At 41.3% G+C, this 27,908-nt stretch overlaps 2 protein-coding genes across 3 annotated transcripts; one reads left to right on the forward strand and one right to left on the reverse strand.

Moving 5' to 3' along the window:
- The first annotated feature begins 907 nt into the window (after positions 1–907).
- Positions 908–27,899, forward strand: LOC308310318 (syntaxin-2-like). Of its 2 annotated transcripts, none has more exons than XM_080756619.1 (10): positions 908–1,038; positions 1,388–1,459; positions 1,610–1,709; positions 2,645–2,719; positions 4,479–4,552; positions 5,574–5,682; positions 6,316–6,389; positions 6,896–7,033; positions 8,047–8,157; positions 27,835–27,899. In XM_080756619.1, exons 1-10 carry the CDS (start codon positions 967–969, stop codon positions 27,871–27,873), a joined length of 864 nt encoding a protein of 287 aa, XP_080612745.1. In that variant the 5' UTR covers positions 908–966; the 3' UTR covers positions 27,874–27,899. The 2 variants fall into 2 exon arrangements, with proteins under 2 accessions (XP_080612745.1, XP_080612744.1); XM_080756618.1 differs by lacking the exon at positions 27,835–27,899 and adding an exon at positions 8,678–9,850.
- pgam2 (phosphoglycerate mutase 2 (muscle)) lies at positions 16,307–21,442 on the reverse strand. Its single transcript, XM_080756643.1, has 3 exons — positions 20,966–21,442; positions 19,523–19,703; positions 16,307–17,048 (listed from the first exon to the last, which is right to left on the reverse strand). Exons 1-3 carry the CDS (start codon positions 21,380–21,382, stop codon positions 16,879–16,881), a joined length of 768 nt encoding a protein of 255 aa, XP_080612769.1. The 5' UTR covers positions 21,383–21,442; the 3' UTR covers positions 16,307–16,878.
- Positions 27,900–27,908: the final 9 nt, after the last annotated feature.

Here is a 27,908-nt window from a genome sequence, read left to right on the forward strand (position 1 = left end):
AAATACAAGTGGAGAATCAAGTATGTTGGTCATAATTACAGTTGGCAACAATACTTCCCCAGAGAACACATTGACACTGACACTCCACAAACAGAATTTAAAATAGGTAAGGTTATTGTAAAACCTCACATTGTAAAAGCTCTTTTGATTCTCAGATCTGACTGTTACTAAGGTGTAGAGTAGACTGTAGAAGGTTACTTCATGATGTTTGCCATGACAGCAACCAGAAAGGGTGGGCAAGAGCTCCTCCTGCTGGTGGCCACTGTAACAGTAGAAAAAAACAGTATTATTTTTGTACCATACATAATGATTACATTTACAAATGTATACATGTTTTGGCACAGATACTTTCACGTTACCCAGATTTGTGACGATTTCTTCTTGAACTTAAAGATGGAGTGCTGTTATTTATTTTTTTCAGTTTTTCATGTGTTTGAGGTGTCAGATTGATTGAAATATTTATTAACAGTTTGCAGAATTACAGTACATTTCAAGCAAAAACTCAATACAAATACTGTTAACTGCGAGTGGACGACCCAATTAAGCATTACACTTGTTTACAAGAGGGTCCACCATGTTCAATTCATCAAGAGTACTAGTACTAGTAGTACTTCATTATTGGCTTGGTGTGGTTGTTATGTGCAATGATGTCTTCCCTTTGATTTAGGGTTTCTTCCTGGAGGCGGAAAGCTTGACAGTCAAACGTGGCAAAGAATACATGATGGTCAGTGCCACTGCCAACATGTCTGGATGGTTTGGGGGGCGACGGGGCGTGTCTTCACGTTCGATGTGCGTTCGACGTGCGCTCCTCGCCATCTACAGGTGAGGTCGCCTTATCGCTGATGTGGGGAGACTGCAGAGCAGAGACTCATGTGTATTGTAGCACGCTTTGTGTTTAGCCGAGCGCCACAAATGAAAGCGACTTTTAGTTATAGTTTTGAACTCGCTGACTGATTATACCTTTCCATGTTGATGGACACAGGCCCTCAGTCGGATCATGGATTTGTTATGAAGGATCGATTGGCAGAACTTCTAGCCGTGAGTAGAGTTCTTTCGAGGAGACAAATGAAGCCCTGATGCCTTTTCATCTGACTAGAGCGGAGCCTATACTTCCCCAATCGTTGTATGTTTAATTATATAGCCTAAGCCTATTCTTATCCTCGCTGTTCTTATGCAGTCGTGTATTAAACGAAAATAGACGCCACTCTGCCACTTCAAATATGTTAAACCGTCCGTTATAGATACAATCCCGTAGCAGACACCCGTTCGATGTCTTATTTATTCACTGTAGATTAGGCCTTCAGCTCATTGATGACTTTTTGGAGAGGGAAAACATCATTTAGGTAGCCTAATCTACTGTATACCGTTTAATTATGTTTTAATTTAGATAAGCAACATAGTGGATGACGTCACCTTTACGATGGCACCCAATGTCTACACGAAAGAGTTTTTCATTAAGGTACATTGTGTGTGTGTGTGTGTGTGTGAGAGTGTGAGAGACAGTGTGTGTGTGTGTGTGTGTGTGTGTCACACATTTAATGTTCAAATCAGGATTGAATTATGAAATGAACATGATTGATGGTTATTCTATGTATTCCACCATATGAAGGTGAGAGAAGTGAGAAGCATCATTGAGAAGATTTCCTCTCAGGTGGATGAGGTGGAGAGATCACACAGTGTCATCCTCTCTGCGCCAAACCCAGGACAGAGTGAGTAGAGCCACTGTTCTGGACTGGCTTCCTGCCTCGCATGAAATGCAGACCAGCCTCTCCTCTGTAGCGAAAATTAAAATAATGTTTTACCTACTCACCAATACAAAGACGGGTTGTGTAATTAGAAAGCCTACATTCCTTAGTGGACACACTTTGAGGTGTTATATTGTGTACATTCATGATCCTACTATAAATGCGGCACGTCTCTGTGTGCGTGCACGTAACGCGAGAACCGTTTCACCCACCGACTTCACATTAGACACACGCATTCCACACCCCCACAGGGAGTGCAGTGCCAGGTATCGAGTCGGTCGGACCCACGGTTCTCCAGAACCACAACAAAAGGCTCTGGTCAGGCTCTGCCAGTGGGCCTAATGAGGCCAACTTCTTTCACCTGGGTCAGGCTCTGCCAGTGGGACTAATGAGGCCAACTCCTTTCACCTGTCCAGCCTCTGCCTCAGCGAAATTAAGTCTCAACCAATCAGGCTCTGCCAGTGGGCCGAATTGATTGCCAAGTACACTTTTCAGTTTGCAGTCTTCTCACACACACAGGCACTATACACAGATCTCCATGTGGGACACCAGCTGACAGTTAAAACGGGTGATATGACAACGTATATCATTAGGTTCCCAAGTTGCATCGTTCCCAAGTAGGCCAGTGGCCGACTGCGACGGGCGCGTACAGGTCTAGTAGTTACAAATGGATAGATGAGCACTGAGGATTTTGACTGTGGTGGTGTGAAAAGTTGTCAAGACAAGACCTAATTGCAGATGACAGACACAGTACAACAGGTTGTCATCTAAAGAAACGACATGCTTTTGGTGATCAGAAAATCAGATGGATTTGTCCATTTAATTATTTTGAATAGCCTATGTAACACTTGAATAATAATAAAACAAACTTACACCCTTTCTACTAATCTTTCTTTCAGGAACTAAAGCTGAACTGGAGCAGCTGAATAATGACATCAAGAAGAACGCTAGCACAGTCCAGGCCAAGCTGAAATGTATGTGCAGATAATTGTCTTTCAATCAAGAACTCATTTAAATCGTGTTTTCTCGACATTGTTTTTGTCTGTAGGTCAGTAGTGATAACATTTTTTTTTTAGATTAGTTTTTTTGGCTTTTGTGCCTGTAGTTACAGTGAAGACGGACAGGAAAGAGACAGGGAGAGATGTATGCAGCAAAGGTCGTCATTGGCATTTGAGCCACCGACTACGTACCATTTGTTGCGATTTAGCCTCTCAGACCCAACACTGAATATTTTGTTGTCGTTGGACAATATGTCCACAATTCCATGCTGTATTGATGTTTGTACCATAGGAGAGAGAACAGGCAAACATTGATCAAAATAACAATTATTCTACATGCAATTGTGTAGACTTCTTGTAAATTAAGTTATGCAGATGTTTAACAATAGGTTTCATTTGACGCTCCCGAGAGTTTGACGCTCCCTCAAGGACCACACTGGTGGTCCCCAGACCACTAGTTGAAAACCACTGCACTAAAAGACCACTTTCAGAATGTGAACTGAAAACAATCTTCTTAAATAGAAGATCTACACGTGTTGTAAGCTTGTAGATCGGCTTTTAGATTATTATTTTTTTTCAGCAAGACTGTCACCCGACGAAGTAGGGCATTCCTTTACAAAAGAAACGTGAGACGAATATATGAAAACAGCAGCACGAACCACAGTTTGAGGTGCATGGCTTAATACATTTAACACAGAACACTGGAAACGGGAAGTTGTCCCTTGTTGTTCATACTGCACTTTCAAAGCCTGTAAAAAGGAGGAAGTGTCCTCGCTGTACCTGTCTTTGTATTCTTCCTGCAGTGTGTGTGGGGTTCATGGCACACCGCACTTTCACTTGCAAATCATGTGCTGAAGAGGCGAAGCTGCTGTTATGTTATTTTGACGTAGACAAAACTAGACAGTCAGTTCCTGGGTTAAATTAAATTACCTGTACTTATATCTTTCACTATCAGCAAGGGAGACATCCATGCCGTGGTACCAATACATTTTTTTTAATACAACTTTTTTTTTGGCTTTCGCCTTTATTTTATATTTTTTATGGAGGGACAGACAGTAGGCTGACAGGAAATGGGGAGAGAGATGGGGGGGAAGACATGCAGTAAAGGCCGTCGGGATCGGGAGTTGAACCCGCAGCACACTGCATAACAGGTTTCTAGCTGGCAGTGAGTGTCCCCCCGGCCAACACCTGCCCCCAGATTCACACCGTGTCAAGTACGAGTACCCCAAATCATTAGCATTTGTTTACTATAAATGTCCTCATACACTGCATTTACTCCATTACTCGTCCTCCACCGAGTAAGAAAAGATTCCTTCAAAGCAAACTTTTTAGTTATGCTACTGCAGCCGCGCCTCCTACACCTCCAGCAGCAGACGTAAATGCAATCAAGACTAGAGCTAGAAAAACATTGTTTTTGTTTAACCTTATCCAATTATACATGTGCAGTGTGTTGACGTCGTTTTTCTTTTTATTATGGCCTAGTGGCCTACACACCTTTTAATTCAAGGCATTCCTTGAGACGAATTATAAAAGTTCCTAAAGTTTCCTACTATTTATACAACACTAAACTATAATATTAATCAATTTTAAGTTCATTAAGAAGATATTTTCTAATGCTGGTCTTGTCATGAGTTGACTCACTGTCAGCTGTCTGCTGTTCTGTGCGTGTAGGAGCGTGCACGCGTGTGCGTGACGCCATTAAAACATATTTTTACATTGTTTTTTTCTTCTTCAGCTATGCATGAGAGCTTGCCTATGTATGAGAATGGAAACAATTCCTCGGCAGACCAGCGTATTCAGAAGAACCAGGTCTGACATTCCATTTTACTGTGTTCGCTCTGCTGTCATGTACCAGCCAGGTGGTAACAACCTACTGGTTTGATCATTATTTCACTTAACCACATGAACCCCTGTTATAGGGTGAACATTCGTCAAAAATAGAGCGCCACAGTACCGCCCACTTTCAGAACGACGAGGGCACCGGAAGAGAATTTCCCATTCATTTTTCCCTACATGTTTTAGAAAGTATTTATTTAAAGACCTTTAAGCCTCTGACAAATCCAACCCGGCCCGGCCACTCCTGACAAATCATGACCATAGAGCGTCGCAGTCCCGCCCCCTTTCATGACGACGCCAGGCCCAGGAAATAATTCCCAATGCATTTTTCCCATAGACATTTAAAAAAGTTTTTATTTAAAGACCTTTTAAGCGTCGTACAAAGCCAACTCGAGTTGTGACAAATCATGACAATAAACATAATATTTTGGACCAAACAAATAATTACAAAGAAGAAAAACAAGGAAAAAAGTGTTGTAACCTGCCGTTTTCTTCTTTCTAATTATTTGTTCTGCCCGAAAAACTGTGTTTGTCACAACTCGATTTGGCTTTGTACGAGGCTTAAAAAGGTCTTTAAATGAATACTTTTTAAAATGTCTATGAGGAAAATGAACAGGGAATAATTTCCTGGGCCCTGGTAGATGGATCTATAAACGCAATTATTTTAGGCTGAACGAATAATTAGAAAAAAATCTCTTTTGTTCGGCTGGACAGTCAGGATCTGTCTGTCTCTCACAATTTTCAATCAATCAATCAATGTGATATCTCAGGAACGCCTTGAACGCCTTATCACACTTTTCCACTAGGACCTCAAGTAGGTGGTTAAAGTTAAAGGTCAAGGCCACGTGCTCACAAAAATCACCTATTAAATTCCTTCAAAGTCTTCACTGGTTGTTGGAGGTAGACAACTGCAGTGTTATGTCTAGTTTAATGCTACAATACAATAAAACCAATTAAATGTATTGGCTAACTATACATTCTCTGCCCCTTCAAGCACTCAGATCTGACCCGGTCATTTTTGGAGGTCATGACAATTTACAACAATGCACAAATCACCTTCAGAGAAAAGTGTAAAGCACGAATTCGGAGGCAACTGGAAATAAGTAAGTCCGAAAATACAACCTCAATACACGCACACACATGCACGCGAGCGCACGCACACACGCGCACCCATTGTTCACTTGCAGTTAAGCGTCAGTTAAATCTACCATCTGTTTCTTTTGTTGTGTACATCTGCATCCTTTCATAGTGTTTGCTCTGGAGGTTGCCCCTCTTTGAGAAATATGAGCTTGCTTGCAAAAGGATACACCTGTGGGTGCGTAGGTGGGTGTGTGTGTGTGTGTTAGCGTTTCTATGGCAACTGTTGCTAGGGTAGTTGAGAAAGGTGCAGCAATAGTGGTTAATATGACGATTGGTCAGTGATGAATATTCAGTTTAAAAGTTACATTGAATACAGTCCTTCTGAAATGTCCTTACATGTAAGAATTTGAAATATCTAAGCTTAATTCCGGCATGCATGTCCCTCTAATTCTTTTTGCCTTTTGTACATACTGCTTTATGCTTGGATTGTTGAAACATATTAAATGCTAATGTTTAAAATTAACACAATGAATTCATGAATCCTACTAATTTTAAACCTACCGTTGTTAAGTTTCCGTTAAATCTGTATATGAATATAGAGGAAAAAGAAAAAAACCTGCTCATTTACACATTTCTCTAACCCCATGTAAATTCAGCTGGTAAAATCACCACGGATGAAGAGTTGGAGGAGTTATTGCACAGTGGAAATCCTGCTGTCTTCACAGCTGATGTCAGTTGGATTTTCTACACCACAGACCATCAACCTGTTGATAATTGTTTAATCCTCGGATGTTATATTATCAGGGGTCATCAATACTGTATGACCGATTGTTTGTTTTTAAACACCATTATAATATTCTTATGTTGACTCAATATGTATGACACTGATATACTATGATGTTTGGCACATTCTAGGACAGTAAATTTCTTTTTTTTTCAAGGACCACCATAATTGACCAGGTTCCATTTGTACGCTCTCAGAGCTACAGATCTGTAATTGTAAATTAGGGTTAGCTCTCCATATGTTCTGTATACTCATTTTGTATATCCATGGCAAAAATAGAATCTTTGACATAAATGTCCACCACAAGCCAGCATGGCAATGATGACCCCTGGATATTATACATTTCTGTACTACTGTTGACAGATACGAGATCAGTAATAGCCTATTCAATGCTAACATAAAAAGGTTCCAAGAAGAACACACCACAGCCCACGATGCATGTCTCTGTGCAGATGGTGTCGGACTCACAAACCACACGGCAGGCCTTGAGTGAGATCGAGTGTCGTCACCAGGACATCATCCTTCTGGAGACTAACATCAGAGAGCTGCAGGAGATGTTTGTGGACATTGCCGTGTTGGTAGAGACTCAAGTAAGACGTGACTCCCTGCATGCATGTCGGTGGCTCTCGAACATTTTTGGCTCAGGTCCCTGTAAATGGCTTTTCATCCACTTGCACCACCTGATTTTACAATGTTACTTCATAAGCACCTTTTTGTCATATTAACAGTATGTGAATATGTAAATAATTTCCCCAAAGACATAGTATGTCACGAGGAAAACAGAATATTGGTTTTCATTGGGGCAGACTTGAAGAAATCACTTTTATGCTTGGCGTTTAACCTCTTAAAGCCCAGCATTCCGATTCTGGGGGGAACATTCGCCTAAAATAGCTGATGTGTCACGTTGTGAGCTTGTATATCTTCTATGTGAGACTTGCTGGGCTGAAAAAGAACACACCAAGTACAGTTCAACTCGGGTCCGTTGTACTAAGTATAGAGGGTTAAGTGGTAACGTTGATGAATTCCAAATATTATCAAAGCATTCTGAGGCACCCCTGGACTTCGTCAAGGCACCCGGCCTAAGGTGCCACATTACCTACTTTGAGAGAATCCCTTCTGTATGTCATTCATATACAAATTGGTGTCGTTAGAGGTGTTCATTTACATTATTATAATCGTGTCGCGGGCCGCATTGGACGGCCTGCGGATCGCCAGTTTGACACCCCACAGGCTCACAACCTGCCATGCTGCTACAAGTATAAATTGGGCATTATTGTGGGCTCGCTGAGGTGAGCACACCAATGTTATGGTCACAATCTTTGTATTTATTGTTTTATTGGCCACAGGCCGAAATTAGGAATTTAGTTCCAGAGGCTGTGTATCTATATCTTTATTATATATACCCAGCCTTTATTTGCCCTGGTTGAAGGTCAGTAATTATAGGACCAAGAAGAGGAGGACATGGTATCAGCTCTGGGGTTGTATAAGGAATGAGTCATATTAAGCCTCAGTTAGGGCAATGCTAAACAAATTGTTCCACAATTCTGACTGTCTGTTAATCAAATCTGAATTCTAATCTATTCTAATCTGTGCACTCTTTCAGGGAGACGTCATAAATAACATTGAGAAGAACGTGAGCACTGCTGTGGACTACGTGGACCAGGCCAAAGGAGAGACCAAGAAAGCGGTGGTCTACCAGAAACGGGCGCGCAGGGTAAGCTTCAACCTCGGCTTCTTCAAGTTGTTCCACAGCCCCGCTACTACAGCCCCTGATCAGCAGCCCTCTGACATAGCAAATTAAGTATCAAATATAATGAGAGCGCATGTGCAGTCTACTTGGTGAGCGAGGGGGACTAGTGCACATTAGTCCAACATCCTGTTAGTCCGACTACATGGCAGGTTAAGAAAGACTCACCCCGTGGCGTGCGGTTAGGGTTAGGGTTAAAGTTTGGGGTTAGGGTTAGTAATGTGTCGGACTAATGAGCGGTCGAAGTGCCTTGAAGGCTCTTCCCTAAAAAGTGTTATTACTGTGAAAACAAAAGGACTGGACTTAACTGCCTCTTCTTTCATCTTTTTGCATTGAAATGTTAAACATTTTGCTGTCAAAGCAGAATGTGATGTGAATGCGTGTACTAATATGTGTTCTGTGGTTACATACAATAACATTATCAGCATGTTGTGTTCATACACAACATGCCAAATTCTAACGGTTTGTGTTGTTTGTCTCTCGGCAGAAGCATGTCATAATTGCCCTAGTGGTTGTGGTCCTGCTCGCTGTAATCGCTCTAGCGGTCGGGTTGTCTGTGGGCCTTCCCAAGGCCTAAACCCACCAACCTCAAACAGAGGTAACTACAATCTAACACTTTTGGGCCTGTTGTGCCAAAATTATCCAGCACAAAACTTCTAATGGAACAAAAAATTACTGCATGCCTTTGTAAAGGTATTGAATTATACAATATTATATAACTTGAGCAATTATCTGATATAATATCACAGCTGTCATCTTGGGCAGCTCCATACCTGGTTGTAGTCTCATCTTGACTAACTAAAAGAAGACACAAGGGATTTTAAATGGTGACAATATCAATTATCTACCAGAAGATGGTGCTGAAACCCTGACAATGTAGTTCCTGATATTTTTTCTTCTCAAAACAGAGTGTGAGCCTGCTAGTGCAGGAATCTGCCAGATGAAATTCCATTTGCTCTGGCTTGGCGATGCCAAGCTAAACTTGCACACCGAATGTAAAACAAACTTGAATATCCGTTATCCACATAGTGCCTTATTAGCTTTTATGTTGCTTTGACTTGTTACTGTAGTGAGTTGTATTTGTGTATCTTGTCTTTTAATCTTGTCTCTTAATAGTGTCTCTTGTCTCTTTTTGTAAGAGGAGTACATTTCTTCCCACCTTTCATTTGTGTTGGCTACTTATAGAATACAATGCCAAATGTGTTCATTACTGTATATTTCGTCATTTTGTCTGAGTTTAATATAATGTTTTTTTAGAAACACTCCTTGTAAAATTGAGCAGCTGTGATGATGAACAAAGCAAGAATAACACTGACTGACTTGTGGAAATGCTGTGCTGTGAAAACTGTAATGGGGTGCAGTAGGCGACCCATGGTTTGGGTTCCCACTGCAGATTGCAGTGCATACGTTGGTTAGACATACTAAGGTCATATTCACACCAGAAAGCTTTACTGCGATTAAAATGAATCCTGCTGCACATGTTTGTGAAGCCTCATTCGAATCCTAATGCGCATCAAAGAACCCGCATTCTACGGGGGTTTCGCTTCACTTCCAATCGCACATGATTTCGATTTGGTGCAGGTGTGAATTCAATCTGCAGCAAATAAAGGAGAGACAGAGTTCCTCCGCCCCAATCCAGCCTGACTCTGATCCTCTGGGGATTATGCTTCAGTGTGAGAGTCAATGGACAGAGTCAGGGGTCAGGGAGAAGCAGAATGCTGCTAACATAGCAATTAACTTGAAAAAATTCAACATAAATCACAGTACACAATCCCCCATATTATATATACCATGTCACCATATTTTTATATACTATACAATATAGTAGGCCTACATCACTGTTATTACCGTTTTACATCGTTATAATAATATATATATAATGTCACAATATAGTACATACTATAATATACTACATCACTGTTATTACCGTTTTACATCGTTATAATAATATATATATAATGTCACAATATAGTACATACTATAATATACTACATCACTGTTATTACCGTTTTACATAGTTATAATAATATATATATATATATAATGTCACAATATAGTACATACTATAATATACTACATCACTGTCATTACCGTTCACATCATTACTATATATACGTATACATACAGTACATACAGTACACGTAACGTGTATTTTACCATATTCATACATTCTGTACAGCCTCCTCTAATCTGTACCTTTCAAATATTGTTTTATATTTCTACTGTACTTGAGGTCCTTGTCTAAATCATTCCATATAGTTACCCCATGGGAGGAGATACACATGGCCTTCAGGTTGGTTCGCATCACATGTCATGAGTAGAACCCAAGGAGTGGACTGCATAGAATCTAGTAAAGTCAAGATGACAGGGGTGTAGGACACGATCTTCTTCATCTTGTCCAAGACACTGAAGGCCAGGTTGCCCAGGTGTTGGGCCTCGTCTATCAGCGCACTTCCTGAGAGAGGCTGGGGGTCCGGCAGGGTGAAACGTACTCGTTCCATCGTCGTCTTGTACGAGACGTTGTCGCCAGCTCTCAGAAAGTCCTCGGATGTCTCTGCATCTTAGAGGGACGTCTTGTTCAGCTCCTCAATCCTCTCCGTTATCTTCCGACTCTTCTGTGCCTCCTCTTGCCTCAGAGCAAAGATCCTGGCCGACTCTTCATTTTTCAGGAACTGACGTAATGCCTCAAACTGTGCCTTTATCCGTGTCTCCGTATTCTGGGCCTGAAGCTTGATGTGACCTCCCGTTTGGTCACATTCTGTTTTCACTTTATTAAAGACCTCCTCCAGTTTCTCCCTTAGAGACTTCAAGGAGTCCTGCACTTGCTCCTTGAATCGCCCCGACGCTTTGTCTACGTACGAGAACTTGTGTCCGGCGTGTTTTTACGAATCACACACACATGAAACACGCCAGCTGTTCGTCGTCCCGGCAGAAGAGCCTGAGCTTTTCCCTGTGCACAGAGGTCCTCCGAGCTCACCGGCGAGGCACTTCTGCGTTTCCCCTCCAGATACTTCTCACACAGGTTCTTCAACACCAGGTTAGTGGCCAGTGGTTCGCTGGTGGAGGTCTTTGTCCTCTTCTTACAGACGGGACACTCCTGCATCAGTCTTTGCGTCCACCACTCCTGCAGACAGTCTATGCAGAAGCTGTGGCTGTACGCCAGCACGACAGGATGTTTAAAGGTGTCGTGGCACACAGGACAGGTGAGCTGCTCTTCCAGACAAGCGAAACGAGATGCCATTTCTGTCTGCAGTCACAATTGCCGATCTGGACAGACTGCCAACACCTGGAATACTAGAAAAGAAACAAATATAATCATGAGCAAGTAGCAACAGTACTAGTAGTACTTCTAGTAGCAGTAGTAGGCTACTAGATGTGACAGCAGCACTTTTAATAGTGTAGCAGCACAACAGCAGTTATTTTGAACTGGAGTGGAGAGACAAAGAAATCCCAGAGGCTGATACTGAACAAACTATAGCAACAATTACTACTGTCTATCATCACAATGAGTCCTATAGACAAACATACACACATCAATCGCTTTGCTAGAGTGACCATGACGGTGCTTGTAAACAGTGACTTTTCCATGCATTATATTGCATACTACTTAATAGACTTAGAATCTCTCTCTCTCTGCTTACCTCTGAGGATGATCTGACGGTGAGACAGAGATAGAGGTTGTTGCCCTCAATCGTCAGGGTCGGTATCCAAGCTGCAGGCCATCCAGTGGCAGGATCCGACCGCTGGCCAATCAGCTCGTTGTTGTTGTCGTACACGACGCTGATGCGCAACACCGCACCACATACTATTGTATATATATGGTATGGTTTACTATTCTTATATAGTACACAATATGCACCACGGTTCACCAATGAAAATAATAATAACAATTGTAGTTAATAATAATAATATATATGATATGGTTTATATAGTACATAATATGTGTTATGGTTTACTAATAATGTTCTACTAATAATATACGATATGGTTTACTATAATTATATAGTACACTACATCATAGTTCCCCTTTTGTAATGCCATTTGTATCTATCAAGAATATATTTTTTAACTCTAGTTTTAAATTGGTTTATGTTTATGTATTCCAGGTGTGAATATGACCTAACCTAACTACAACTAACCTGTGGCCGGTTACAACTCACTGTGGCTCCCGACTTGCGTGGCAGGTTAAAACTAACCCGTGACAGGTTAGAACTAACAAATGGCTTCCTGAGGTTAGGTTTAGGGTGTCGGACTAAAGGGTAACCCAGTCAGGTGTTCCATGCAAAAAACTTACAAACTTAATGAACCCATCAAGTCAAGGAGGTGTCATAAAGTATCCAATACTGACCAGTTGATATGCTCCACCGTTCCCAATAGCATATTGGTCTAATAATATTTCAAACAATCGGCTTAGAGAAATATTGTCTGTCAAATTCTGCATTGCGGATTTTGCACCAAAAAAGGTTTTCTACAGTGCAGCTCCACAAGAGATGACGTCACTTGTCTATTGTGAATCAAGCTATATGTTAAGTTTAGTTCTACAGTATACTCCGTCGTGTGATGGTGTCGCACATCCAAATATAGACCATTTACAAGCTCCCTTGTGAGTTTGATCTGTACTGCTACTTTTGGTGCTGCCACCGTTATCAGGCTTCAGGCCTTACTTGTACATTGTGATGCCATTTCCAATGTTGAAAATAAAGAAAATAATGTGAGGGTGAGGTATTTTCATTTGTCATCGTAACAAATAAATTTGTCATTGTAACAAATGAGGTAGACTGGCTTCTCTGTAGCCTAATAACGGGATGAAGGGTTTTCTCTACCACACCATCCCTATTCTGGGCATGTAGGCAAAATAGCCGATCTACAAGCTCACAACGAAATCGCAACAGTGATGTGTTATGAGCTTGTAGATCGGGAGATTTGTTATAGAGGAAAGAAAGGAGGGGACTTTAGTAGTCAACGAAGTGTATAGGCTACATGGATTTGTGTGTCAATACTAGACTCGACTAGAGAGAGAGAGGGCGTGCGAGAGAGATAGACTATATCTGGCTCCTGCTTAAATGAAACCCTGCAAGAGGGATTAACCTTCAATAGTTTAAAATTGATATCAAGATCTTTCTCTGGACTTTTTTTCCCCGAAGCATCCAAATGTCTGTTTATGCTGTTATAGTGTCCAATGCCGTGTATGGCATCTCAAGAGCGTAATATGTTACTTATTAATTCAATTCAATTCAAAGGGCTTTATTGGCATGAGAAAACATACGTTTACATTGCCAAAGCAGAAAGAACAATACAACAATGCAGCAATACAATCAAAACAAAAATGATGTACATTTGAAGGTCAGAATCTTCAATAGATCAAATTCTATGTACCAAGGTCACTCAATGCAGGTATAGTGCAGGAATATACACAATGATTAGTCTTTAAGGTGTTTGTGTACCATATCCTTCTCCTATCGCAGCAGCTCACAAATCTTGCTGCTGTGTTTGCACATTGTTGTACTTCGCCCAGCAGATATGGGAGTTTTTTGTCATTGGTCATGTTTTCAAAATCTCTGTGTGTGGTTGTAATCTGTGGGAAGTATGTGTCTCTGATGTCTTGGTACAATGGACAGATGGTTAGGAAGTGTAGCTCGGTTTCCACTTCATTTTGTGTGCAGTGGGTGCATAGTCTGTCTTCTCTCGGGATACAGGTCTGCCTATGACGGCCTTTCTCGATTGCGAGATTGTGCTCACTGAGTCTGTACCTAGTTAAGATTTTTCTTTGTTTTGGGTCAGTCACAGTGCTCAGGTATTCTGCCACTGTGTATTCTCTGTTTAGGGCCAGATAGCATTCTAGTTTACTCTGCTTTTGTGTTGCTTCTTTCCAATGTGTCAGATAGTTTTCCTTTTGCTGTTTTATAATTTGGTTTAGTCCAATGGGTTTTCTATCTCGTGGCTCTGTTTGTGTTTGTGCCCGGAGTTCCAGGGCCAGATGGCTGAGGGGGCATCTCTCTAGAGTTTCACTGTGTGTGAGTGCCTTGTTATGGAGTGCATCTAGGTCACTTTATTTTAGGTGGTTGTAGAACTATTACATATTACTCCTTAAAAATGTAATATATTATGCTTGTAACAAAGAGTAATATGTAATTCATATATAATTATTACATATTTCTTTTGCACCACCACACGCAAAAAAAACGGATCCTACAACGCAATCTGTTTTGTCAGCTTCTTTTAGAACTGAATCCAATTGTTTTGAATAATAAGAAGAGTCACCTGGCAATCATCCAAAAAGGCTATAAAATAAAGCAGCAATCTAGACCTTTTAAATTAAATGTTTCCAAACGGTAGCCAACAAATCCTGAGTAATATGTAATATGTGCTATTTTTTTTTAGAAATGAATATGGTATAGTATCACTATTTAGGCAGAGTAATACCTTACACTACTCGTTATTGGGTAAAGTAAAATATTACAGTAATATATTACTAACTCCCCAACACTGGCTTTTAGTGTCCAATGCAACCAATCATTTTTATGTCCTTTTGATGCAATCATGTGCGGACAAAAGTGCTCAGAATAGTAACAGAATGGCTAATGTGATTCTATTGCACGTGGCATGTCTGTCGAATGGAATTACACAGCAAAACCTTTCCGAGCTGAAGGTCATTGTTTTCTCACTCCACAGTGGTGACTTCTGAGAGGATGGGCTCTGAGGAAGAGTTTATGTAAAATTGTCCATTTGGTCCAAAATGTTAAAAGATAATGGTATTTAAGTAATTACTATACATGATTCGTGTGTGTGTGTGTGTGTGTGTGTGTGTGTGTGTGTGTGTGTGTGTGTGTGTGTGTGTGTGTGTGTGTGTGTGTGTGTGTGTGTGTGTGTGTGTGTGTGTGTGTGTGTGTGTGTGTGTGTGTGTGTGTGTGTGTGTGTGTGTGTGTGTGTGTGTGTGTGTGTGTGTGTGTGTGTGTGTGTGTGTGTGTGTGTGTGTGTCAGACAAAATATCCACGTTTACACTCCTTTTTCCAGTGTAAATAATACAAACAAATGTTTGATAATTAACAGGAGGATGCAATCAAGCCAGAAGAGAAACTATGAAGACCATCAATAATGTATTCTCCATAATTTGTATGTGGGTGGCATATCATTTATTAATTGGCCTAAAAGACTGGCGTCTTTTTTTAGAAGTCAAATGGATTAATGTTCTTAAATGGATCAATGTACAGACGTTTTTTGCTACTGTGATCGGGTTTGGGTTTTCCTGGGTCATCAGGGCTGCTGAGCGGCGTGGGCGGGGTTTCCCTGTAAGCAGTAAGCAAACACACTGGCATTAGCTAAGCATTAGTAGAGCGTTAGTCTCTTGAGACTGGAAAAGAGAGTGCTGTTTGGATTCTTTTTGGACGATGGGTTCTCAGATTGGTTAAGCATAGACTTGGCCCTGCGCCATATAATACACTGCGCCCTCTGTCTGTACTGGAGGGCTTTGCACAGTCAGTTGGGCCTCTGCACCTTCTAGCATTACCATGGCTTTCCACATTGACTGCACCACAGGAAGAGTGCCATGTCGAACCCAATGACCCCCCCCTCTCTCTCACACCTTAGTGTTTCTCTCTGTCTGCCTATCTTGACGTGATTACACAGCATCCCTCTGCTCTTAGCTAGCAAATTAGACAGACAAAAAACAACCACACACACACCATAGCATTTGTTTTTATCACATTCCTAAGCCAATAATTTGACTCAATGGAGACAGTTTAAGTCTCATACTGGAGACAGGCTTAGGAAGTAGTGCAAATAGCTGATCTACAAGCTCACAATGGCACGAGGCGACGCGTTGTGAGCTTGTAGTTTGGATCCTGGGCAAACGTCCACACATCCAGAACCACACTGCTCTAAGATTATGCATCATTTTAAAACACGAGGCATGCTTCAGAGTAAAATATCATGTTATCAAAACAAAAAAATATGATGATCTGCTTTGTATCTAATACATTTAGGATTTGCTGAACAGATAAGAAAAGGTTATAGACTAAAGTGATAAGGATGACATTACAATTTAACACACAGAAAGACAAACTAAGGTATGTACAATTACAGTAAGCGCATAGGGAGAGAAATAGACAATCAGAAATAGGCAAAAAAATTGTTTCTTTATTGGTTGTATCAGAGTGATGGCATCCTCAAATCAGGGCACAGCCTGTTTGCACGGGCTGTAAGTGAGTGTTTGTGTTTAGGTGTAAGAGCGAGAGAGGTAGTGCTATAGGGCGTCTGTTTGAACCGACAGGTCATTCATTCTATCCCACACATGGAACAGCGTTACTCTGTCATTTCATCAAAACAGGAGGCTAGCTAGCCTAAAGTAGCTGCAGTTGGCCTTTTTTGTCATCCACAATGACCTAGGATGGAATGGACCGCTGGTGAGGGATGTGTACTAGAGTGCACACAGCACAAACCAGTGTTAAGTTTAACTCTTTTTAACCCTTTGTTTGGGGGTCCTTTTTGGTTCCAGCGTGGGAGGAGCTCGGGTCCAAAAATGAACCCTTTTCGGATGCATTTTGTACTCTCGCAAGAGTAAAAAACAACCCTCCTGACTTTGCCGTGTGTAGGGAGCAGATGGACAGGATTGGGGATAGACAAGATGGACGTGTTCAGGGAAGTGGGAGCTACACAGTCTCTAGTTTTTTGTTTTTTCTTTGTTTTTCTTTACTTCTTTGCTTTGCCCTGGGCGGCCACGGCCTCCATGGCCTTCTTCACCGTCTCCTCGTCGCCCAGGAACGCCATGGGCTTGATGGGCTTCAGGTCTGCGTCCAGCTCGTACACGATGGGGATTCCTGTGGGCAGGTTCAGCTCCATGATGGCTGCGTCGGACATACCTGGAGAGACCAGACAGACAAGAGACAAGCAGGAAGAGAGAAAGCTCTGCTTAGAATCGGACACACACTGCATGTACTGTACATACAGCTGGACAGTGAACTAATTTGTCCACGCTTATTCATTGTAATGATCAAAATCGCTATAATGATCTGATCTACACCCCGCCAGGCAGGCATAGGCAGGTCATCCGACGGTGGTCTCACCATAGCGACTTCCACCATTTCAACAAATAAGCACCAGAAAAAACACTTCACATGAACGATATTAATGTACGGTCGGTAACCACCCAGGAGATTTGGTGGGGGATCCAAGGTTCTTTCTGATCCCTCCCCTCCCCCGAGTTCTCCCCGGCGGTCTGCTGCTGTGAAACACATGCACCCTGCGGGAGGTAAGCCAGTAGGCCAGCGGTGTGAGCGAGGGCTGCTGCCTCCTGCTGCTGCTGGATTTAACTCCACCCAGACCAGGCGCTACATGGCCATTCTCTTTCACATGAACAATGTTGGTAAAACTAAGATATTTTAGGGGAAATATATATTATATATTGGCATGGTCGATTATTTGCGAACGCTATACGTCCGCTATACGTCCAAAGCAGCTATACGTCCAAAACCCAAATATGTACGAGCTGCGCTCGCTTCCCGCGTTTTGCGTTTTTTAAACGTTTACTCGTTTAAAAAAATATATATTAAAAAATTTGGCTAAGTAAAATTACTGCAAAGAAGAAATACAAAAAGTCCTGAATTCAGCATTTACTTGAGTTAAAGTACAAATGTATTGGTATAAAAATGTACTTAAAGTACCAAAAGTAGAAAGTGTGCATTTTGCAGAATGTCCCATTTCACAAATTTTCAAAATCTTTTGAAAATGGCAGATCTACAAGCTCATTGTGAGCTTGTAGGTCAGCTATTTTCATATGGCCGAAATGAATATAGGGCTAAAGTGTATAATGTATGTTTTGTAATAATCTAAATCTACAAAGTAACTAAAGCTAAAGTTTTCAAATACATGTACTGGAGTAAAAGTACAATATTTTGATCAAAGATGTAGTGGGGTAGAAGTAAAAGTATTGGAAATACTCAAGTAATGTAAAAAGAAAAAAAAATCTAAAATACAGTACTAAAGTAAATGTAATTAGCCTACTAATCACATTTACCTTAGTACTGTATTTTAGATTGTTTTTCTTTTTAACTAATTACTAATTAGTTAATTTCCACCACTGGAATTAGACTGGAATGTATCGTTACACCCCTAGTCACGTGTCATGGACAGCTAGCATCACAAATGGATGTACATGCTGCGGGATACCTAATTGGAGTCAGGTGTGACTACCTGTTGTTGTGCATTGGGTTAATGCACACAGAATAAATCAGTCATCACCACACATGTAGTCACAGGCAGAGACTGGCTCTGTCATTACAGGTCCTGTATCAGACATTTCCTGTTACTTGCTTCCTTGGCTTGCGTCTATCTACTAACTACATTACCGGTACTTCAAAGGCATGGCAAGCAGTGTGTGTGGTCACGTGGAAATAAAGAGAACTTTAAGTTCTATGTCTGTCCTACAACTGAGCCTGTCACACATCATTTTGAATCACTGTCTGTTACTATTCCTCTTTCGAGGTGTTGAGTTGTTTTTAGAGCTCTCCTTAGCCTCTACTGTGGGTGACCAATCAGAGCCCACTATTCAAAGTGAGACTTTTATGTTGTGACGTGGAATCTGTTTGTAACCGGCGACCGCCCCTTGGAAATAAATCTTGCACACCGAAATTCCAGACTAATATCTACGCAATAATATTAGTCTGAAGTTCCAGACTAATGTCTAGTCTACGCAGTGATTTTGTCTGGCCATGCCAGGCTATCCTTTTGTAACTCTGAGACTGAGCATACAGTCAGGCATACAGTGCAGACATTTGCCTATAACCTTTCTGCAGAAAGGTCGTGACTGAAACAGGAGCCAAGGTCATGGCCTTCTCCACTGTCTGTGAGCTTGGGACGAGTCACCATGCTATTTTTAGATTCTGTGTAAACTGTGTGTGTGTGTGTGTGTGTGTGTGTGTGTGTGTGTGTGTGTGTGTGTGTGTGTGTGTGTGTGTGTGTGTGTGTGTGTGTGTGTGTGTGTGTGTGTGTGTGTGTGTGTGTGTGTCGCGCGCGCATGCATGCACGGCACCGCGTGCGTGTGTCTTATCATGTCTGTCGTACTGTATGTGAACATTCCTGGAGCACGGGACAGGATAGCCTATGCCTCTTGAAACATGACATCTTGAGTAAAAGTACAAAAGTTGTGAGCTTGTAGCTGTGAGCTTGTAGATATGCTACTTTCAAATGGCCGGAATGAAGTGGCTAATGCATGTTTCATCTACAAAGTAACTAGTAACCAAAGTTTTCAAATAATTGTAGTGGAGTAAAAGTACAATATTTGGATCCTAGATCTAGTGAAGCAGAGGTAAAAGTGCATATTGACAGTAGTGCTCACCCTCCAAGTGCTTGACGATGCCACGGAGACTGTTGCCGTGGGCAGCGATGATGACGTTCTTGCCGGCCTTGATCTGTGGTGCGATGACGTCGTTCCAGAACGGCAGAGCGCGGGCGATGGTGTCCTTCAATGACTCACATGTGGGCAGTTCACCGGCCTTCAGGTCCTTGTAACGCCTCGACTGGTGCATGGGAGCAGAGAGAGAACAGAAGCACATTGAATGGTCACTGCAATACAGTGACAGCTGCAAACATTACGTAACCCACCTGTTGTGTGTATAGTGTTGATTTTGACAGCAAAGTTTGATTTGGTTTTAGTCAGTCTTTTGAATACATTTTCATTTAGTTTAATTTTAGTCAACTGAAATGTGTTCGTGTTAGTCTGGTTTTAGTTGACTAAATATACGATTTTAGTTGACTGAATCTGCAGTTGATTTAGTGGACTGAAATGTATGCTGAAAACTGCTGCTGAAACGCGTTGCAGTGCGCTGCATTGTGAGCTTGTAGATCTGCTATCAGCATGCAACCAAGTATAAAATGACTTAGTTCTCTCTTCTCCAGGCCCTCCTTAACATTTTAGTTTTTATTTGTATTTGTTGACGAAATTGACAATATATTTTGTCATAGTTTTATTCGTCATAGCTTAGTTCTTAGTTCTTAGTTACTTTTTTCAGTGAAAAAAGGTAGTCGACAAACATTTTTCGTCATAGTTTTCGTCTACGAAATCAACACTATAGCGAGCAAATGGGTTGTGTGGCACTTTATTGTGATGAATGAGATGGCTAACTGGACTGGATCTTTCAACAAAGAATTCCAAATTCCAAATTAGTTTTTGCATAATAAATAGTGTCATTTAGTTGTTAGACATGGGTGTTATATAATGAACAATTAATCGCCCATCGGACAAGTCATTTTTCATCCTGTGAACGTTCAGACATTTAGGTCAGGTGTGCAATTGATCTAATCCTATGAATCACACATTCTAATGAAGTTTGGAATGTCTTTTCCCTTGTTTCCAGTTAAACACTTTATCTGTGGCGTCTCTTTTTGGGGGGATGTCATCATTGCCAGCCAAGGTGCCTGGACCACTGAGCCATGGCCCAGGCCAAAGATACCCTTTTTAATATACCTGTTGAGGTGTGCATCTATCTGCCTTTTTATATAAAACTTTAGCTGTTGAAAAATAGATCTACAAGCTCATAGCGCGCCGTGCTATAAGCTTACAAGTAGATGTGCTATTTTTGAAAAGTTTGCTTCTGGGGGGTCCCTGGAACAACATATTTTAAGATGGGGGTCCATCAGTACATCATTTTGGCGGTCCTTGACATGAAAAGGTTTGCGCACCACTGACATATAAACACAGGTTTTTCAGAAAACTGTCAGTATTTAGAAGACATTTTGTTAGAATCTGGTCTCTCAGGTCTCAATGGGTTCACTGACTCACCTGGCCGATGATCTTGTGGTAGTTGTGTCCCTCGTCCATGGGGGGAGGGGGGGTGTCGAAGGAGCGGCGCCAGATCTTCACCTGCTCCTCGCCGTGCTTCTCGGCTGTCTCGGCCTTGTTGAGGCCGGTCAGGCCGCCATAGTGGCGCTCGTTGAGGCGCCAGGTGCGGTGCACGGGCAGCCACATCTGGTCCGTACCCTCCATGATGGTCCACAGGGTCTTGACGGCGCGCTTCAGCACGGACGTGTAGCACACGTCGAACTTCATGCCGGCCTCCTTGATGGCCAGGGCGCCGCGCTTGGCCTCTTCCAGGCCCTTCTCGCTGAGGTCGGCGTCGAACCAGCCGCAGAAGCGGTTCTCCTGGTTCCAGCAGCTCTCGCCGTGGCGTACAATAACCAGACGGTGGGCGGCAGCCATGTTTCACAGCGTTTTTTACCCTGAACCGAACACAAAGAGGCACACGCACACACTCCCTGACCAACAGTGAGCACTGAGCCCCACATACCATGTTCTTTTTATAGTGGCCTGGCTGGAATGTGACTGTGCCCGCCCGCCGGACGCGTCTCTGGGAGCTTCCTCCAGTGAGGATCCCTTATCGTGTGACGGACAACCAGGTTCGGCCAATGAGTTCCCACCTCTGGTGGTGTCCAGTCGGCTAGTGTCCTGGCTGGGAAGGGCAGAGGTCGTGGATCGAGCCAAAAATAGCAACATGACTTTTAAACCGAGCACTTGTGGAATAAAAGTGTAAAGATCAGAGTTGGCTGCAGAGGGTCAGAACAGGAAGGAGATTTGTAGATGGATTTCTTATAGAATTAATTTATTCTGACTTTTTTTGTAAACAAACTCCTTAATGGTGGCACTTCAGCATGAGCTACTCCTCTTGCCAAAATTCCAAAGAGTGTATTTCCACATTATTGAGACTACCACTGCTTCCTGCTACTATAATAACAAAAGTGAGATAGTAGTAATGCCATAGTAATAAAGAGAAATATAAGAAATATGAATACACATCCTATAATAGTAGAACTTTACTTGATAGCTAGAAATTGCTGACCCAATAATCAGATTTAGACCAATCTAGAAATCTGAAATGATAACACGTGTTTTCATATAGGTCCTTTATCCAAGGCGCTTTATGTGTGCATTATATTATTCATAGACACATTCACACATCTACTGCAGCAAATGACCGGACTACAGTAAAGATGGCGGTGTCTCTATTGTCAAGTCCAGTGTGACATCTGCTTCAAATTACTTTATTAACATTGTCAACCAGCAGGTGTCCTACCTGACACACCAGGGTAGAAAGAGTAAGGAGACCATGCACTTCTAGCCATAACAGATGTGTTAGCAGTTGCAGTTACATTGTATTAACTTACATTACCAATACAGATTGGTTGAAATGTTTGAAATCATGGATAGTAGCATAACAATAGTAGCATAACATTAAATCCAACTCAATAAACAATCCGTGTGGATGTACTGTCAGATTTCTATAGGAGTTGAGGGAGGCCCCTCCATGCCTCATGTATTGAATTTGACTCGTGAAAAGTGACATACGTCCCATTGTCCCAAAACAGAGATTAAGGTATAAATGTCAAAGACATTACATTATGATACCTGTATTGACAAAAGAGAAATACAATAGTCCTTAAATGCAATATTAATGGCACTCCAGGCATAACACCAACCCGCAACTTATGTTCATGGCATTATGCTATTGTACTGTAGAGAAGCAGGGACTGGAACATGTTGCGATAAGAAATCTTGGTCTGCATTCATTCATTCATCTCCAAATACATAAATATTAAATTAGAGCCTTTAATTGTAATGTAATAATCCTGCAGCTCAAGGACACTAGGTCTACATTATGGTCAAAGCATGTAGCTTGTAATGCAAGTTGATTTATATCGCACATTTCAACAACAAGGCAATTTAAATGATGTGTATACAAGTGCTTTATGTAAATCATTAAGGCATTTGAATAGGTTTCATTTTTTTTATTAATCTATGATAGTAGAAAATAAGAATTTGTTCAAATATAATGGGTCATTGATAGAATAAAATGCACAACTGGTTTTATCTATCTGTCCACAAGATGGTGCTGTTGTTAACATTGAATAGTTATGAATGCTAGACATGATGTAGTAATAGTTTCTATGTTAACAGGTATTTTATATGAATCATGTATATGAATCATGTATATGATTATGCGTTTATCAGCTATTTACAGTCTGGTAGTGTGGCGCGGGTTCGACTCCCGATCCCGACGGCCTTTATTGCATGTCACCCCCCCATCTCTCTCCCCCATTTCCTGTCAGCCTACTGTCTGTCCCTAGCTAGGCTCTATATTACAATCCTTAGGTCTGTAACACAGACCTAAGGCTGAAGGCTGAAGCCCCCTTTGATGTCTATGTGTGCACGTCCCTGAGCCTAAGGGCTGTATTTTGCGTGTCTTAAGTACCAGGTCTTATTCCCTAACTTGAGTAAACTAAAGACCTGGAGGCGTGATCAATGCCATTTGGCTATTCTGAGTGTCCAAAGAGCATTGATCACGCCTCCAGGTCTTTAGTTTACTCAAGTTAGGTAATAAGACCTGGTACTTAAGACATGCAAAATACAGCCCTAAGTGTTAAAACGTCAAAGCTCTACATTGTCATAATAATAATTATTGAGTGTTTTGGGTAACAGGGGTCAGCCTGTCTGTCCTTCTCTTTAGTAAACAGAAAATTACTTTTTCAGTGCGAGAACTCACAGGATACACAACACTCTGACACCCCCTTTAAGATAATTGGCATTGTGGGCTAAATGCCATAAATATGTGCAACTTATTTATGCTTTGATGAAAGAAATGTGTCCTAGTTGTGGCTAAACGAAAATAATGTGATGCGCCGTCAACACTTTTTCCAGTTGAAAGAACTGTACTTTCGTTGATTGACACATCACACAACCCTTTGTGACAGAAGCATATACTGCACCAGGATAAATTATAGGTACATTATACTGTAGGCAAATATGTCCAGACAACACAAGGCTGCCTACCCTATACTTACCCTATAATGCTGCTAATGATATCTCACATCTGCACAAGTTCTATGTTCCATATAATTATGTTACTGTTCTATTTCACGAACAGTTCAACCTATCTTAATTATCTCCATGTACTGTAGCCTATAAAATCTGCATCATCACAGACTCACACCCCTCAACATTGACCCCAAAGCTGCTCAGTGTCTGGACCTGTTTGAGGTCAATGTTCCTGTGGCAGCCAGCGGAGGATCTATGAGGCAATTGCATTACAGCTTGAAATTGCCTTTGGGAAAATATGTTAAACATGGTTTCTCACAATCCTCCCCATTCTTATTAATCTAATAATTCCAATGAGAAAACAAACAACAGCATTGTGTGGGACTTTCATCAATTAAATCAATTTGTCAATCATTACAGCTATGCCTATTGTGAGGGTGTCACCCTAAACATAAAGTTGTATAGACCAAATGGATGTATAAGGTCCCATTCGTACACAAATGTTACAAATGGATAAATCTAAGCTGAAAAAAAATCTGTGTATCCACTATCCGATGTAAAAAGCAAAGTGAAAAGAATAGAATATGTTTTGTGTGCATGGATGAAAATGATGGGGATTTTTTTTCACCTACAGTAGAGTAGATGCAGCTACAGGGGTATATTGACTACAGTAGCTGTAGCGACTGCACACTGCACAGACTATCTATAGGTGATATGGTTTGTTTTGTACCCTTGTGCATGAGACACAAGACACAACGCTTTATTCTACTATCATAAAAGAAGACCAGGGTTTTATAGCTTGCCTTTGATAGCCCTGCACTTGTGAAAGAACAGTATGCCCCAGAGTGGTGTGCATGCAGGTTTATTGTCAGTGGCCAAGTTCTCCTCAAAGGATTCTTCTTGGATTCAGCTTTGATAAGATATGCACGCATGCTGCTCTCTGTGGTTTCCCTGGTCCACTGGGAGCTGCCGTGGTGCTCCGGATTACCAGTCCACCATTAGGGTTGAGATATGAGTACCCACCCAGGGGATTTGTGTGAGCACAACAGTAAGGATGACTCAGCCTGCAGCACAATACTGCCTGGTTCCTTTGGGTTAGACTGAGTACTGGGGCTGTCCCCAAACATGGGGGGCTTTGCAGCATTGGCGAATTATAGTCACTTAATGCATGCATGCACGCATCACGCACACGCACACACACACACACACACACACACACACACACACACACACACACACACACACACACACACACACACACACACACACACACAGTCAAACAGAAAGAAGTGCACGTCAGCATCCAAATGTAATTGAGCTGCCATGGTGTCTGTACTGCAGAGGAAAGAGGAGACGACTGCTTCTCGTTCATGAATTAAAAGAACACCATGACAGGGCACAAAAAAATGGGATTTTATTTTATTCCTTTTTTTAATATATAGACACAAATTATACAAAAATAAATAAAAATAAAAATAAATTTAAATAAATTTAAAACAATACAAATTAAAATATCTACTATATATATATATATATATATATATATATATATATATATATATTATATAATATCTACTAAAATATCTATTACTTTACCTAACCTGCTGGACTTTGTGGAAGACTGTGGAAATGTGTTTCTCATAATTCTATTTAATTTGCACACAATGGTAATTAAAAAGTGTTCTCCATTAAGTACTTTTCACTCTTTCCAAAATGAGTAGTAAAATTTGATCACACATTTACACATCAGTAAATAAACATCAATACATTTATAAACATTAAGATAACAATACAAGAACATACTTTTTGGATTGGGCAGTTATAAGTGTTAAGTCAATGTCTTGGTGGTTTTATTGCAGAGGCATAGACATGACAGTCAGCACTCACTCAAAATAAATACTGCCTGCCTGCCTGCCTGCCTGCCTGCCTGCGTGTGTCCAATCCAGTTCACAGTCTCCAGTCCACACACACTAATAGATGCAATTTCCTGTGTTCTGGTGAATTTTGGAAGTTTGATACTTTTATCAGGCTTGCTTTAGTAGCATTGAAAAACATATTTGATGACTGAAGCAATGTAAGAATTCATTATTTAAGTGAACATCTCTGTATGATTGCATGCACTGCCCACACCCCCCAAGCGGGCCGGGGGGGGGGGGGGGGGGGGGTCTACAAGCTCTGCAGTTGTGTCACATAAATGTGTGAAGAAATGTATTTTCTGTCCTGGTATGAGTATTGAAAGAAAATGAAACATAACATACTGGGTGATAACAAGGGAATACATTGGTTAAAATATGGATGAAAATGTAATCCTGAAATGTAGTGTAGTTTGAAAAATAATACGTCATTAATTTTATGTTGACAAGGTTTGGTAAAAGGGGGAGCTGTGGGGAAAAAGCATGTCACCAATAGTTCCAGGAAGTGAGGTACCAGGAACGTCTATAAAAGTACAGGAAGTGAGGCACCGGGGGTTCCATTTGAGGTATCAGTTTGTGAACGTTTTTAAGGCCAATACTAAACCAGAATCAGAAACTGCAGAGTAGTGGGTCTGGAAAACTTTGAGATCTGAAGAAGTAGCTGCAATTTGCAACACTATAATGTTTTATAATGGGATGAATCTAGAGTTGCAATACCCTCCATTGGCAGCCATGATCCAAATAGAATTTTCTGATCTGCTTGTATTAAACAACATTAAACTCACCAACATTGCAGCTGTAGGGTAAGCTTGAATTATTCTCTTTCAATCTGTAAAGCATTTGTTTCATAAAAATAATTACCATTGTGTGGCAAATGAAATAGAATCAGTTATGAGAAACACATTTCCATTTCCATTTTGTCTTCCAACAAAGTCCAGCAGGTTAGGTAAAGTAATAAGATATTTTGTATTTAGTTATTTTTACTTGGTATAATTTGTGTCTATATTTTTTGTCAAAAATCCACTAGACATGCTATGAACTACTTTCTGCTACTACTTTAAGAAATTCCGTGCCGTGATATTTTTGTGCTGGAGTTTGGAAGCACTCGTTTTTATTAACGGGTCGTGCTGCTGCCTCCTGCATTATGTGCAAATTCGAAACAGATGGTATGCAAGGCTGTTCAATGCCCTCGACGCGTGATTCCACACTTGGAAAAATAATCACCTGTACTTACCGGCACTTATAGCCTAACTGTATAGTCACTACTGTCTGTCCATCTGTCAATCTGATCTACATCTACATTTCGGTTTGTCTGTCCATGTATGAAACATAATTAGACATTAGACCTTCCGACATGCGACCAGCTTACTTTTTGTTTGTGTACAGTGCACATTTATCATTGCAGGGCTTCTGAGGTCATGGGTGTAGTGTTCCACTCTGCCACAGGGGGACATGCTGTGTCACGGTTAAGCTGAGTTCACTATTATGTATGCATACAGTTTAGGTCTGTGTTTATGTACTGCGTCTTCTCTGCAGGGAAGATGACAGAGCGTGCCTGAATAAAAACCCATTTAGAATGCCGAATATTATATCGACTATTGCATGCACCTATATGACATGCGCACATACACAATTGCTCTGCCGTCATACAAAGCACTTCTGACGATCAACTTTCAGAAGCACTTCATAAAATATGACAGACTTACCTTGAATTGAAGGTTAATAATAATAATACAGATGCCAAATGACTAGCACGACAAACGTAAAGCAACCTAACTTCTATTTTTACCAGCATCTCCGTCTTCCCTTAGCTGTTCCTCCTGTGCATTACCCCTCCCATCGCCATCCTTTTCTCTCTCTCCATCTCTCTCTCTCTCTCTCTCTCTCTCTCTCTCTCTCTCTCTCTCTCTCTCTCTCTCTCTCTTGCAGTGTAAGCCTATCGATCCTGCGTTGTCAGAGTTTGGTTAAAGCGCGTGCGTCAGAGTTCCCCATCCCACTATAAA

This window comes from Protomyctophum bolini (assembly GCF_963924005.1).
Source record: "Protomyctophum bolini genome assembly, chromosome: 22".
Classification (NCBI taxonomy): Eukaryota; Metazoa; Chordata; class Actinopteri; order Myctophiformes; family Myctophidae; genus Protomyctophum; species Protomyctophum bolini.